Genomic DNA, 12,051 nt, shown 5'->3' with positions numbered 1-12,051 from the left:
ATTGCAAAATTTGAACATTAAGTAAAAAAATTTGAATCTCGCAAATTTTGAACATTTAGTAAAAAATATGTGAACAATCTTGATGTACGCCTATACTTTTAAGCATTTTGTAAAAAAATCTGAACAATTGCAAATTTTGAACATTTTGTAAAAAAAAATTCAAACAGTGCACCACGTCCATGTTTTTAAATTTAGTAGTAATAAAATCTGAACAATCGTGGTCCAGTTATCCTAGATGAACCAGGGTGCACAATAGACTTATCGGCGAAATAGAGCGAATACATTCAAGATTCACTAGAATCATGTCGAAAGTGACCCAAACTCAAACTAAACCCACAGATCCGAATAGCCAGCCGCCACAACCTGTTCTCGAAAATAAACGTTGCTGAAGAAACTCAAGTTTCTATTTCATATCTTTGCTTTCCTCACTCTTCTAATTCCCACAATTAAACATGGATTCAACTCAAAACCATGAAATTCAACCCAAAATTCAATCTGAAACTCTGAAAATTGAACAACGAGAAGAAGATGACGATTCACCAACTCTTAGTCCCTTCGCTTTGGATGCACTCAAAGAGTTTTTAGCTTCACAATCGATTTCTAGAACAATTGAAGAAAAACCAGAAGAAAACAATGGTGAAATTGAATTACCATTGTTGTCGGAAGATTGGCGGTTGAGTCAGTTTTGGTACTCCCCTCAAACCGCCATTACTGTTGCTTCTGAAGTTTTCTCTCTCTTCTCTCAATTGAATAGTGAGGACCCTGATGTTCTTCCTTCTGTTGCTTGCATTTCTTGCCCCACTTTGTTTATTTATCTTAAGGTACTCAATTTGTATACCCCATTATTTTTTTTCTAATTATTATTGCTGTTTGATTTCTGGGTTTTTTCTTATTTGTTTGGAATGTCTTGATTATGAATTATGATGCATTTTGTGTAATTTTGCTGTTTTTTTTTCTTTGTATGAATTGTTTGTGTTTTGTGCTGAAAATAATACAATATGAGATGGGAATTATATACTCTTACGGCCCATTTGGTAGGTGATAATAAATAGTGGTAATGCCCGCGTAATGCTATTTCACCCCCAAATGATAAGGGTTTGATGAATTTAGTGTGCGAATGGATTAATTAGGGGTATGAAGAATTATGGAAGTATTACCTAAACATGTTTGAATTGCTATAATGAGCTGCCCTTAAGGCTTATGCTGAGGTTGGGATTTCGTGTTTTGGATTCAGAAATGTGAATCAAAGCAAAATGTTGGTTCATACAATTCACAAGTGGTTCAGATGCCCTAGGTATGTGGTGAGATTGGTTGACGTAAAACCGAGAGGTAGGTAGTTAACATGCTAATGTAACAGGAGATGATAGCTTGGTAATTAGGGATTGTTGGTGATGAATTTGTTTTTTGGATCAGGAAAGGTTTAAAGATGAATCCAGTTATCCTAGGTTTCAGAAGGTTTCTAGAGGTCATAATTCAGTATTTGTAATTTCTTTTCGCTATTTATTTGTTTGTTTTTTAAAGCTTGATTTCAACAGTTCCCTGTACCAGAATTCTTCTGTAGTGTTGCTTTCTTGCCTTGTTATTTGCTAATCATGGTTTTCTTTTGCTCAAATCAGACTTTTGTTACTTTCCATGTCGTTCTTTAGTCTTTTCACTCATGTTCGTCAGTCCGTATTCAGTGGTTGAAAGCTTTCCTCCATAAAAGTTTTTATTTTTGTATAAAATTAGAGAAATTGATGCAGCAAAGTGTGACATAGGATTTTCTCATAACAACCACAAAGGTATTGTATCTTATTTGTTGTAAACTGTTCTAACTAGGACTCTATATAAAAGGGCTTAGTATACCAAAGTTTCTGAGTGCTTTATCTCCCTCATTGACTGGGAGCAAGAGCAATAGAGGTTTAATGCAACTCTTTCTATGGATTTTGAATGCAGATTTATGAATTACGATGTCTTCCACTTCCTGCCTCCTGAATTTGAAGCCATAGAAACCAAGACTATTTGCTGTTTCAGGTTTTATATTAGTTGGTTGTCAACTTGTCATGTTAATAGTTTCCTTTCTGTGCTTCATGTCTACTTTAATTACAAGCAATAAGAAAATAGACTCAGTGAAAGTTTTTTTTTTTTTTTTTTTTTTTTTTTTTTTCAAACATGATTTTGCTCTGTTTCTTTTTTGGTTGCTGCCTTTACAGTCTAAATTATAAATTCCCTCTTGAGTGTCTCACTTATGGATTTTCTTAATAGTTGTTTTTGAGATGTATCCAAGGAACTTAAATCCTTCACTAATACATTGTTTGAGGGTTATTACATGTCCTTGTTTGTTGTATGGTGGTGTTATACTGCTATGATGATTTATTGCCGTGTGTTCCACTTATTTTTGCTTCTTCATCTAGTTGTAATTTCTCAATGTATTACTGTATAAATTTCAGAGATTGTATCCAACTATGTCTGTGCAACTTTTGGAATATGACACACGTTTTGAGCAATATGGAAATGATTTTACATTCTACGATTACAACCTACCAGAAGATTTGCCACAAACAATGAAGCACGCTTACCAGATTATAGTTGCGGATCCTCCTTATTTGGTAAGGATTACGTTGCTTAAACTTCGACTAAATTATACTTCCTTTGTTCCTTTGATATGACAACCTGGAGGGGAATTGCACTTCCCTAAGCACAATTCAACCTTAAATGTTTTTTTATAAAATAATAAAATCATAAAAAGTTGATATTGCGAAAGCATACATCGAAATGTATCTAACAAGACCCACATGACTATATCTTTCATTCTTTCCTTACGAATGAATTATGTAATTAAATAGTAATATCTGAATAGTGTTAAAAGTGTAAACGTTACCATATTTAAAATAAGATGAAGTATGTTTTTCTCTCACATTGCATTTTTCTTCAATCAGATAATTTTACTCAATTCCTATGTGGGTTTAAGATACATTGCTGGCACTAGTCTAGGGTATGAAAGCTGTTATGCAATTTGGAAATTTTGTTTATTCTTCTAATTTATGGACAACCACCAGTCCACCACTACCTATTATTTATCCCCTACAGCATTCTCATCTGTTAATAGCTTAATACTCCTAAGAAATGAGGCTAAATTATCCTCACCATATTGAAACTTATTTTTGGTCTAATAAGTTTACATGAGATAAGTGCTAATAAGATAAAAATAAGGTAAGTTTAGGTGATGGTTGATAAGTGCAAACAAACAAAATAAAAAATTGTATGAGTTGGTAAGTTCCTATAAGGTCTAATAAGTCCAATAATAAGATAAAGTAATATATATAAGATAATATAAGGGATTTTAAGTTCTATTAAGTTAAGTTCGGGTTAATAAGATAAGTGTAATTTAGGAGAAGAGAACACTATGTCAATAATCAAACATCACAGATTTTGGGTTGCCATTATTTAATAGAAAGTAAAGTAGGGCATATTTTCGTGTCAAGGTGGAAAAAAGTTACATATGCTTTAAAGTTGATGTCTTAGTGCACTCACATTCTGCTTACATCTGCTTATTTTCTCTTTTTTTGAGGAAGAGTGAGGAATGCTTGAAGAAAGTTGCTCTAACAATTCCATTTCTTGCTAAACCTGAGAAAAATTTCTTGCTCCTGCTCACTGGTAAGTTTCTCCATGACATGTTACTTATTATGTGACCACAATTTTCATATTAGTAATTGATTTTACTTGGTCTGTTCTGTTATTCTAGCTGATTGGTTTCTGTTGCATAGCCTTATTCTGAAAGTATTGAATCTCCTTCGCAAATAATTCTGTTGGGCACCAACTACTAATCTTATACAAGTAGCTTTTATTTGAAGATTTTCTGTTTGTACTAAATTATTTGTTTTCTTAGGCCTCACCACTATATACTTTCAATTGTTGAACTGAAGATATCATGAATGTGCTTTGATGCTAAAACAAGAAAAGTATCATATAATTTTTCCATAATAAACATAGCAAGTTAGAATTCTGCATGCTAATTTATTTTCTTGTTTGATTGTATCAATATTCAATAGGCTGTCATATCTTTAGTTACTATGATTCCTAGCTGGCCTAAATAATCTGGACTTACCTTGACTTGGGATAGCTTGGCTAGTTGGCTCACCAAACAACTTAGATTAGAGATTAAAGGCTATTGACTATGTCCATACTTGTTGAGCTTGGAAATTTCAGTTTTGGCTTGGATCATAACCTTACTCAAGCTTGAGTAAAGCTTCAACCAAACACATGCTCTTGCAATTTTAAATGTTACAATTAATCTTATGCGAGTAGAGATAAAGATAGGTTCCCCAACTTTTGCCCAAAGTGGCAACTTAGTCCCTTTAGTTTCAAAGGTTGCACTTTGGTCCCTCATTCTAGATGGAAACTTCTATAGCTAACAAAAATTGCTAATAGTTATTAACTACCCATATCCATTTGTTGATATAATTTTTTTTAAAATAATTATCAAAACATTAGTAAGAAAAAGTTATTTAATAATAAAAACACAAAAATATTCAATAACAAAAGATTACATGATATTAATATGCTATTAGTTATATTTTTATTGTTGAGTGAAGTTATAACTCGTGTTTTATCTAATTTATACACCGTGGTTTTAATGCCTACTAGGGAAATTTTTAATGGTAGTTTTTTGCTTTTGACTTTTATCATTGGTAGCAAACTTATTTCGAATTATCATTGGTAGGCTTGTATTTTTTATCTTGACATAATATAGCATTAATGAATGAGATTGGTTAAATATTTCTAATTGCCAATTTTATTAAAATCGCCAATGTTATTAAAATCGCCAATGTTATTAAACTCGTACGATTCCACGATCCTAATCCACCTAAACGATGTAAATTGCTGGTAGAATCGTTATGCTGTAAAATCGCTCATAGAATCGGTAGAATCGGTTAGAATCGGTGGAAGCGGTACCGATTCTACGATTCTATTCCTGTAAAAAACCTGATTTTTCGAAACCCATAACTTTTGATTCCGAATTCGGAATTAGGCTTATAATATGTCATTGGAAAGCTCTTGAAGTCTACTCTCTAATAGAATTGGTTTCGTACCTATATCATTTATATATTTTATGTTATAGACTAAAGAGTGTAAGGGTGTCATAGTTGAACCTAACTTTAGTCAATGACTTACATATTATTCAATTTAAATCATAATAAAGTTATGAAACATCAATTTAAATAACTTTTAAGATTCTATCCAACCATTTAAATTTTGTGGGCATGCATAAATGTATTCATGAGTCTCATGCACTCAACTTTGGGCATATAAAAATCACTTTTATAGCATGAGTTTGTTGTAGTTGTCATTCTTTAGTTATCTCGTTAAATGAACTAACTTGACACTTAGTTTTCTATCATTATTGGATTTTTTTTTTTATTATGCATGGGTTTAGGGAAAACAACTTTACGAGTCAACAACGTTATTTTTTTTCATAATTTAACAACAACTGTCGTGTACTCTCATGGTTAAGAATGTGTACCAATAATCCGACTTTATAGTTTATAGTGTATTGTTTGAGTTATGCGCGTGCGAAATTACTTGAAAAACTATTTTATGTTTGTATGTAAATATTATGTTATTAACAACATATATTATTATCATTATCATTACTATAAAATTATGTATGTACTATGTAGTCATTTGTTACATTTTGATGCCCAATTTTACATTTTGGTAGAATCGTACGATTCTACGGTTTGATTTTACCGATTCGATTCTACCCCACTGACCGATTCAAAGTAGAATCCCGATTCTGATAACTTCACCTCCCTCTCACAGTCTCACCCCAAATCTCAGCTTTTCCACCACTAATAATCTTGACTTTCCCTTTCCACCATTAAACCCCCACCTCTCTCCTGCACTGAACTCACTACCGTCACGTCCTTCATACCCCCACCTTATTTTCTTCCTCTGCCCACAACCCACCAAAACGATTACCAATCATCACCACTCCCCAAGGCCAAATTTTCTCTCCTCAAAACCCAACTTCGATCCTCAAAATCTTACCATCACCTATTATAAACAATTTTGATGTGCTTATGAGTAAATTTCACATCAACATCCAAAATCTCCACTTCTTTTGACCCTTTAACTACCCAAATACATACCCGCTTCCTCTAATTTTGCATCATCTTCTACCTCCCACTGTCCCACTATAGCCACCACTCTCTCCTCGACCTATGTTACTCCATCCCTTTAATGCTATCTTTGGGTTAACCTTCTGTCCTTCATTATAAGTCCAACTGCAACTAACTAGAATTAAATCATTTACCCTCTATTTAATCCCTCATTTCCCTCTCACCCCAAATCTCAGCTTTTCCTTCATTAATAACATTGATTTTCCCTTTCCACTATTAAACCCCACCTCTCTCTCCAATTCTGTCACACCCACCACCAAATTGTCACGCCCATCATATCCCCACCGTCTTTTCTTCCTCCACCCATAGCTCACCAAAACAACTAACCATCACCATTCACCACTCCCCAAGCTCAAATTCTCCCTCAAAACCCAACTCCGATCATAAAAATCCCACCATCACCTATTATAAACAATTTTGATGTGCTTATGAACAAATTTCAGTATTTCACACCAACATCCAAAATCTCCACCTTTTTTTGACTCTTTAACCACCCAAATACAAGCCCACTTCCTCCAATTTTATGTCATCCTCTACCTCCACTATAGGCAGTAGTCACCACTCTCTCCCAACCTCTATCACTTTCTCTCTCTCTTTAATGCTATTGTTGGTCAACCTTCATATTAAGATCCAAACCTTAAAGGGATATTAAATTGGGAATTAGCCTTAAATAGCTTCTATAACTCCCCTCCATTGTTGTGAATAAGGGTTGACCCTAGCTAGTAGCTTGAGTGTTATACTATCATTTGAAGCAATAATGATGAGCATGTCTTGATTAACTAGTGCTTTTTTTGTAAGGAGAATGGGGATGGAGGAGAGAGAAAGAGAATGGGTGGGGAATGTGGTTATGCGGGGTTGACTTGGTAGGAGGTTTATTGTTTATTTATTTATTTTTAAATCACTTCATTGATAAAGTTAACCTTGGTATATGATAGATATAACTGATAATTTAACCACAAACCATCTCTAATGTCACATGTGACAAATTGTAAAAGTTTAAGGTTATCAATGGCAATCCGGAAAATGATTGGCTACCAATGAGAATCTCCTTGTCTAATTTAAGTGCTTTTTTTTAGGCATCTAATTTTTGAGTCTAATTTAAGTGCTTGTAAATTTTTAAGCCAAATTTTGATGTGTTCAGCTTGCTTGTGAAGCTCTTGAACCGAGTTTGACTGAGTTGAGCCTTGAGTGGCTTGGCAGCACGTGCATGTGGCTCCCTTTATTTTTATTCAATAACAAACACAATTGAGTATTCATTTTGTGTGCAGGAGAGGTTCAGAGAGATAGGGCGTCCAAGTTCTTGGGACTGCATCCCTGTGGTTTCCGTCCGGAGCACTCAAGCAAACTCGGGAATGAGTTCAGAGTTTACACCAATTACAACCCTGGTGAAAGGTTAGGAGGCTGGGATTTGGAAGAGTAAAATATGTGACAGGTTCATAACTCAAACTTATAGCCAATACATTGTACTGCAGTTTAGAAGAAATTTTGTAGCACTATTAATCGCTGTTATGCATTAAACTGTCGACCCCCTCCCCAAAGAAAAGGTAGCAATGCAGCTAAGGGATTTTGTTTTACGGTTTGAATTTCAGTAACTGTGAATTCAATGGATCTCTGATGATCAGCACATAACACGGATTTGTGAGTCCAGATCTATTATAAATGGGCACTAATGATCCGATCACAACATCAAAACGTTCCTAATCAAGAATACACTCTACGTGTCACCCACCCATCTTCATTTTCCACCAAGAAGATGCCACTGTCACATATGTAGAGAATTGAACTCGGGTCCATTGGAATATGAATAATAAGTCATACCATCTTTGCAATCTAACAATTTTGGATTTTTGGTTATTCATTATTCTTTAATATAGTTAGAGCACTCACATCAGTGAGCAAAAAAAAATTTGCTCATTCTCTCTCTAGCCACTTTCTCTCACTTCCCACCTTAATTTACTCATGAGCATTTTTGGTGAGCATATTTGGTAATCATATTTTACCCCACTAGTGATTAAAAAATGCTTATCATTCTCTCTCCTACTTTTTCACATACCCCACCAATGTTTTTCTCTCTTACACATCACCGTATTATTATTAATTATGTTTTGGTTAATGAAGTTTTAGTGCTACTAATTACAATTATACTATTATTTAAATTAATACAATTATTAAATATTAATTTTTTTTTTGAAAGAATTATTAAATATTAATTAATAATATTGTAACTTTTAACGTCGAACAATTATTATTGTACGGTTACATTATATTTTAGTCATTAAAAATATCGTACACCGAACAATTACATAAGCTAAATTTGTAGCTTACGATTACATTTAATACATACTACAAACCAAAATAATTAACGAAATTAGATTATTAACGTATGATAACATTAAACTATATTAAATTGTTATCATACGACAATTGAATTTTTTACTCATTAATAGAGCCATATTTTTCCCAAATATGTTCTACTAAATCTGCTTTTAATTAAACATGAGTGTCTCTATCATGTACGGACAATTTGGACATACGTGTCGAAATCAACGTTAAAGGGTCGGCCAACATTGAATTCAAAAGGATTGTTGTTGTTAACTGTAGCAGTTGTAGTTGGTCTTGTAATTTGCGGCCGATCTTGTTCATAGTACCTTGTTAAAACTTTGGCCCGAATATAGTTGTGTCTTTCATCTTCGACAATTATGTTGTGCATAATGATACAAGCTTTCATTATGTCACACAAAATGTTTTCGTTAATGCAAGGGAGGGTTATTATAAAATGGCAAACCTAGCCTTTAAAACCCCAAAAGCTCGTTCAACGTCCTTCTGAGCCGCAACTTGTTTGTCAGGAAATAATTTATCCTTCTGAAGTTGAGGAAGTGTTACACCTTGAATAATAGCCCATTTTGGGTAAATGTCGTCTGCTAAGTAATAACCCATTCATGGTCGTTCACGGAAAAATAAATTGGAGGTGCCCGTCCATGAAGAACATCATCAAATACCGGAGAACGGTAAAGGACATTAAGATAATTACAAGATCTAGGGAATCCAAATAATGCATGCCAAATCCATAAATCTTGATCTACAACGGCTTCTAGAATGAGGGTTGCATTTTTATTCCGGCCTTTTAAGCCATAGGACAGTTCTTCCACTCCCAATGCATGTAGTCAATGCTACCTATCATACCGGGAAAACCTCGCATTTCATTTTGATGCAAGATTCTCCTTAAATCTTCGTGTGTGGGACTTCTGAGATATTCAACTTCAAAATGTGTAATTACCCCTTGACAAAAATGTTGCAATCCCTTCCGGGAGGTTGTTTTGTCACTGCCTATATATTCATCCACGGCATCCGGAGAGGTACCGTACGCCAACATTCTAATCGCAACGGTGCATTTCTGCAACGGTGATAATAACCCAAGCCTTTAAGCTGCATTCCTACACTGCTGGAAGAATTGATCCCCCTCAACCACCTTGTTCATAATCCTACAAAACAAAGGTCGTTGCATTCGAAATCTACGTCGAAATTATTTGTCTCTATAAACTGAATTACTCACAAAAGTAATCATTAAATAATTGTACATGCCCCTTTTCCCCATCTCTTCTATCTGTATCCCTTCTACGCTCCGGAACACATTCAACTTCAAATACGGGTTGGACTTGTGTTTGGTTAGAAAACAAAGTTGGTACATGGGTTGTGACATTTGTCAACTAAATGATCAAATTCTACATATTAATCAGAATTAGATGAGCTGGAGGTTGAGCTAATGGAAAACATTGTGTTTATTTGATACTTATGATAATTTTGAGCAATTGGATTATATTGTGTTTGTGTAGATGGTTTCAGTAGTATTTATAAGCATGAACTCTCAATGGGAGGTCAGAAATATGAATGTCAATTCGATGAGTGATTAAACAAACTTTTTGACAAAAAAGAAAAATGACTACTCAAAACACAACAAGACAATTGACATTAATGACACACGACTACTTAAAATATTGTGAGACAAGAGACATGAATGAGACATTACCACTTTTGTCAACTTTCAAAGAAATAGGACATGATTATTCAAGGCATGTTAATACAAACCAGTGATTATGACTAGTCTTTGCTTACAACAATTCAACTTCATTACATAAATTAGAAAAATCTAACCTCACAATACAACTAATTAAAAATAAACTTAACACACCACTAAAATACAACCTAAATTTTAGTTAATACTTGAATTTAGAATTATGTCACAATGCTTAAAAACATACAATTATTTTCTACCATAGACTAGTTGAAAAGTAACTCTTCCTTGTGGGCCTCTTCAGCAGGAGTGACTGAGTGAGTGATGGTGTCCTTCCTAACAGAGATTTCATCATATCGAAATTCATCTTCTTCTCTGCTAAATCAACTTGTTTTTGCTTCCTCTTTTCCTTTTCTCTATTAAGTTCCAACCGTTGTTGTCTTAAATTTGCCTCCCTTTTTCTAACCTCTGTACACGCCTTTATCTGTTCACTGTACTAATGCTCAAAATTGCACTATCGAAAGCAACCGCTTTGCCCTTACGCTAAACCTTCGTTTTTTTTACCCTGTCCGGACATAAATCCATCAGTATGGATTTCATTCTCGCTCTCCGCCCTAGACCTCTTTCCACTTACACTACTATCTTCTTCATCATCGACACCATAACCATTTCTTTCCTCCTTTGACAGACCCCATCATAGTTTTGTCCTCCACTTCGGGTCTTTATTATTTTCACCCCATGGGGAAATGCAAAATTATGTTGTGGATTAGAGGAGATATAAAACAACTTGGGTGCTTTTTAATTCGATCAGTTTCGTTGTAATCACTTCCACTTTCAGGAAGTTTGCCCGCCTCCTCATAGCAACTAGTCTACTGTAGCAAATTAGATGCCATTCTTCTCCGAGGTGTCTCCAAACTTTTCATAGGTCTTGGCGGGAGTATATGTGTTTTCTCCGCTTGAAGTATACAGTAAGTTGCATATACTTTTCGCTAAAGTTCGGATGCCTTTTGGTTTGTACCAAGAAGCGCATCATCACTTATTTCTAGGTATAATCCAATTAGAGTTTCATCCTCGGCAACCGATCAAATGTGACTCGCTTTAGCGAGGGGTTGGTTGATCGGAATCCTAGCTTGGAGGTGGTGGAGGGTATTGTGGTGTCTGCGGAACAACTTCTTCTTGGCTCACGTCATACTCAGAGTTACTCCCTACAGTAACGGGAAGAGTTTGTTGCTCAATATAAGTGTTTTCATTAGGAATTTGTGGAGGTGTTTGTTGATGATCAGAATTTCGCGAAGACGGGTTTCCTAACTTTTCTAGGAATAGTTGAAAATTCAGACTAGTGATGAAATCATCACCTAAATCAGAAAAATGTTGAGAAAGTTGATAGTAATTAGGGTTGTTGAGATCCATTAAAAAGCACCGATATTATAATTAAAACATCGTTAATAACGTTTTAAAAAATATTAGAGTACTAAAAAAATTAATTTTCTAAACACAAAAAATAACCTTTTCGAACTTTATATTAGTAAATAAAATTTAAATCTTACTAGAATTGGGAGTAAAAATAAGGAAAATTTGCCAAAAATAACACCACCTTTCACCGGTCTTCCAAGAATAGAACGACCTTTAGTCTATTTCAAAATAAAGCGACCTTTGATGCACATCCACCAAAAATAGAATGTAACCGGTTGATAACCTGTTAAATAGGTTACTTGTGACACGTGTCACAATGTCGTTGGTCTATTATTTTAACAATTTTTTTTTTTAAAAAAAAAACTTAAATTAGCATTAAAAAAAAACTGAAAAAAAATCTCCCTCCCCTGACGGCAGCAACCCCCACTGCCGGGTCTTCCCCATTAACGTCGGCGTCCTAACACA

General features: G+C 34.4%; 1 protein-coding gene across 1 annotated transcript; it reads left to right on the top strand.

Moving 5' to 3' along the window:
• Positions 1-302: 302 nt before the first annotated feature.
• Positions 303-7,735, top strand: LOC110688830 (EEF1A lysine methyltransferase 1-like). Its single transcript, XM_021865585.1, has 4 exons — positions 303-821; positions 2,430-2,588; positions 3,555-3,636; positions 7,430-7,735. Exons 1-4 carry the CDS (start codon positions 453-455, stop codon positions 7,579-7,581), a joined length of 762 nt encoding a protein of 253 aa, XP_021721277.1. The 5' UTR covers positions 303-452; the 3' UTR covers positions 7,582-7,735.
• Positions 7,736-12,051: the final 4,316 nt, after the last annotated feature.

Source organism: Chenopodium quinoa, unplaced genomic scaffold, assembly GCF_001683475.1.
Source record: "Chenopodium quinoa cultivar QQ74 unplaced genomic scaffold, ASM168347v1, whole genome shotgun sequence".
Classification (NCBI taxonomy): Eukaryota; Viridiplantae; Streptophyta; class Magnoliopsida; order Caryophyllales; family Amaranthaceae; genus Chenopodium; species Chenopodium quinoa.
This window is presented reverse-complemented; position numbering and strand designations above follow the sequence as displayed.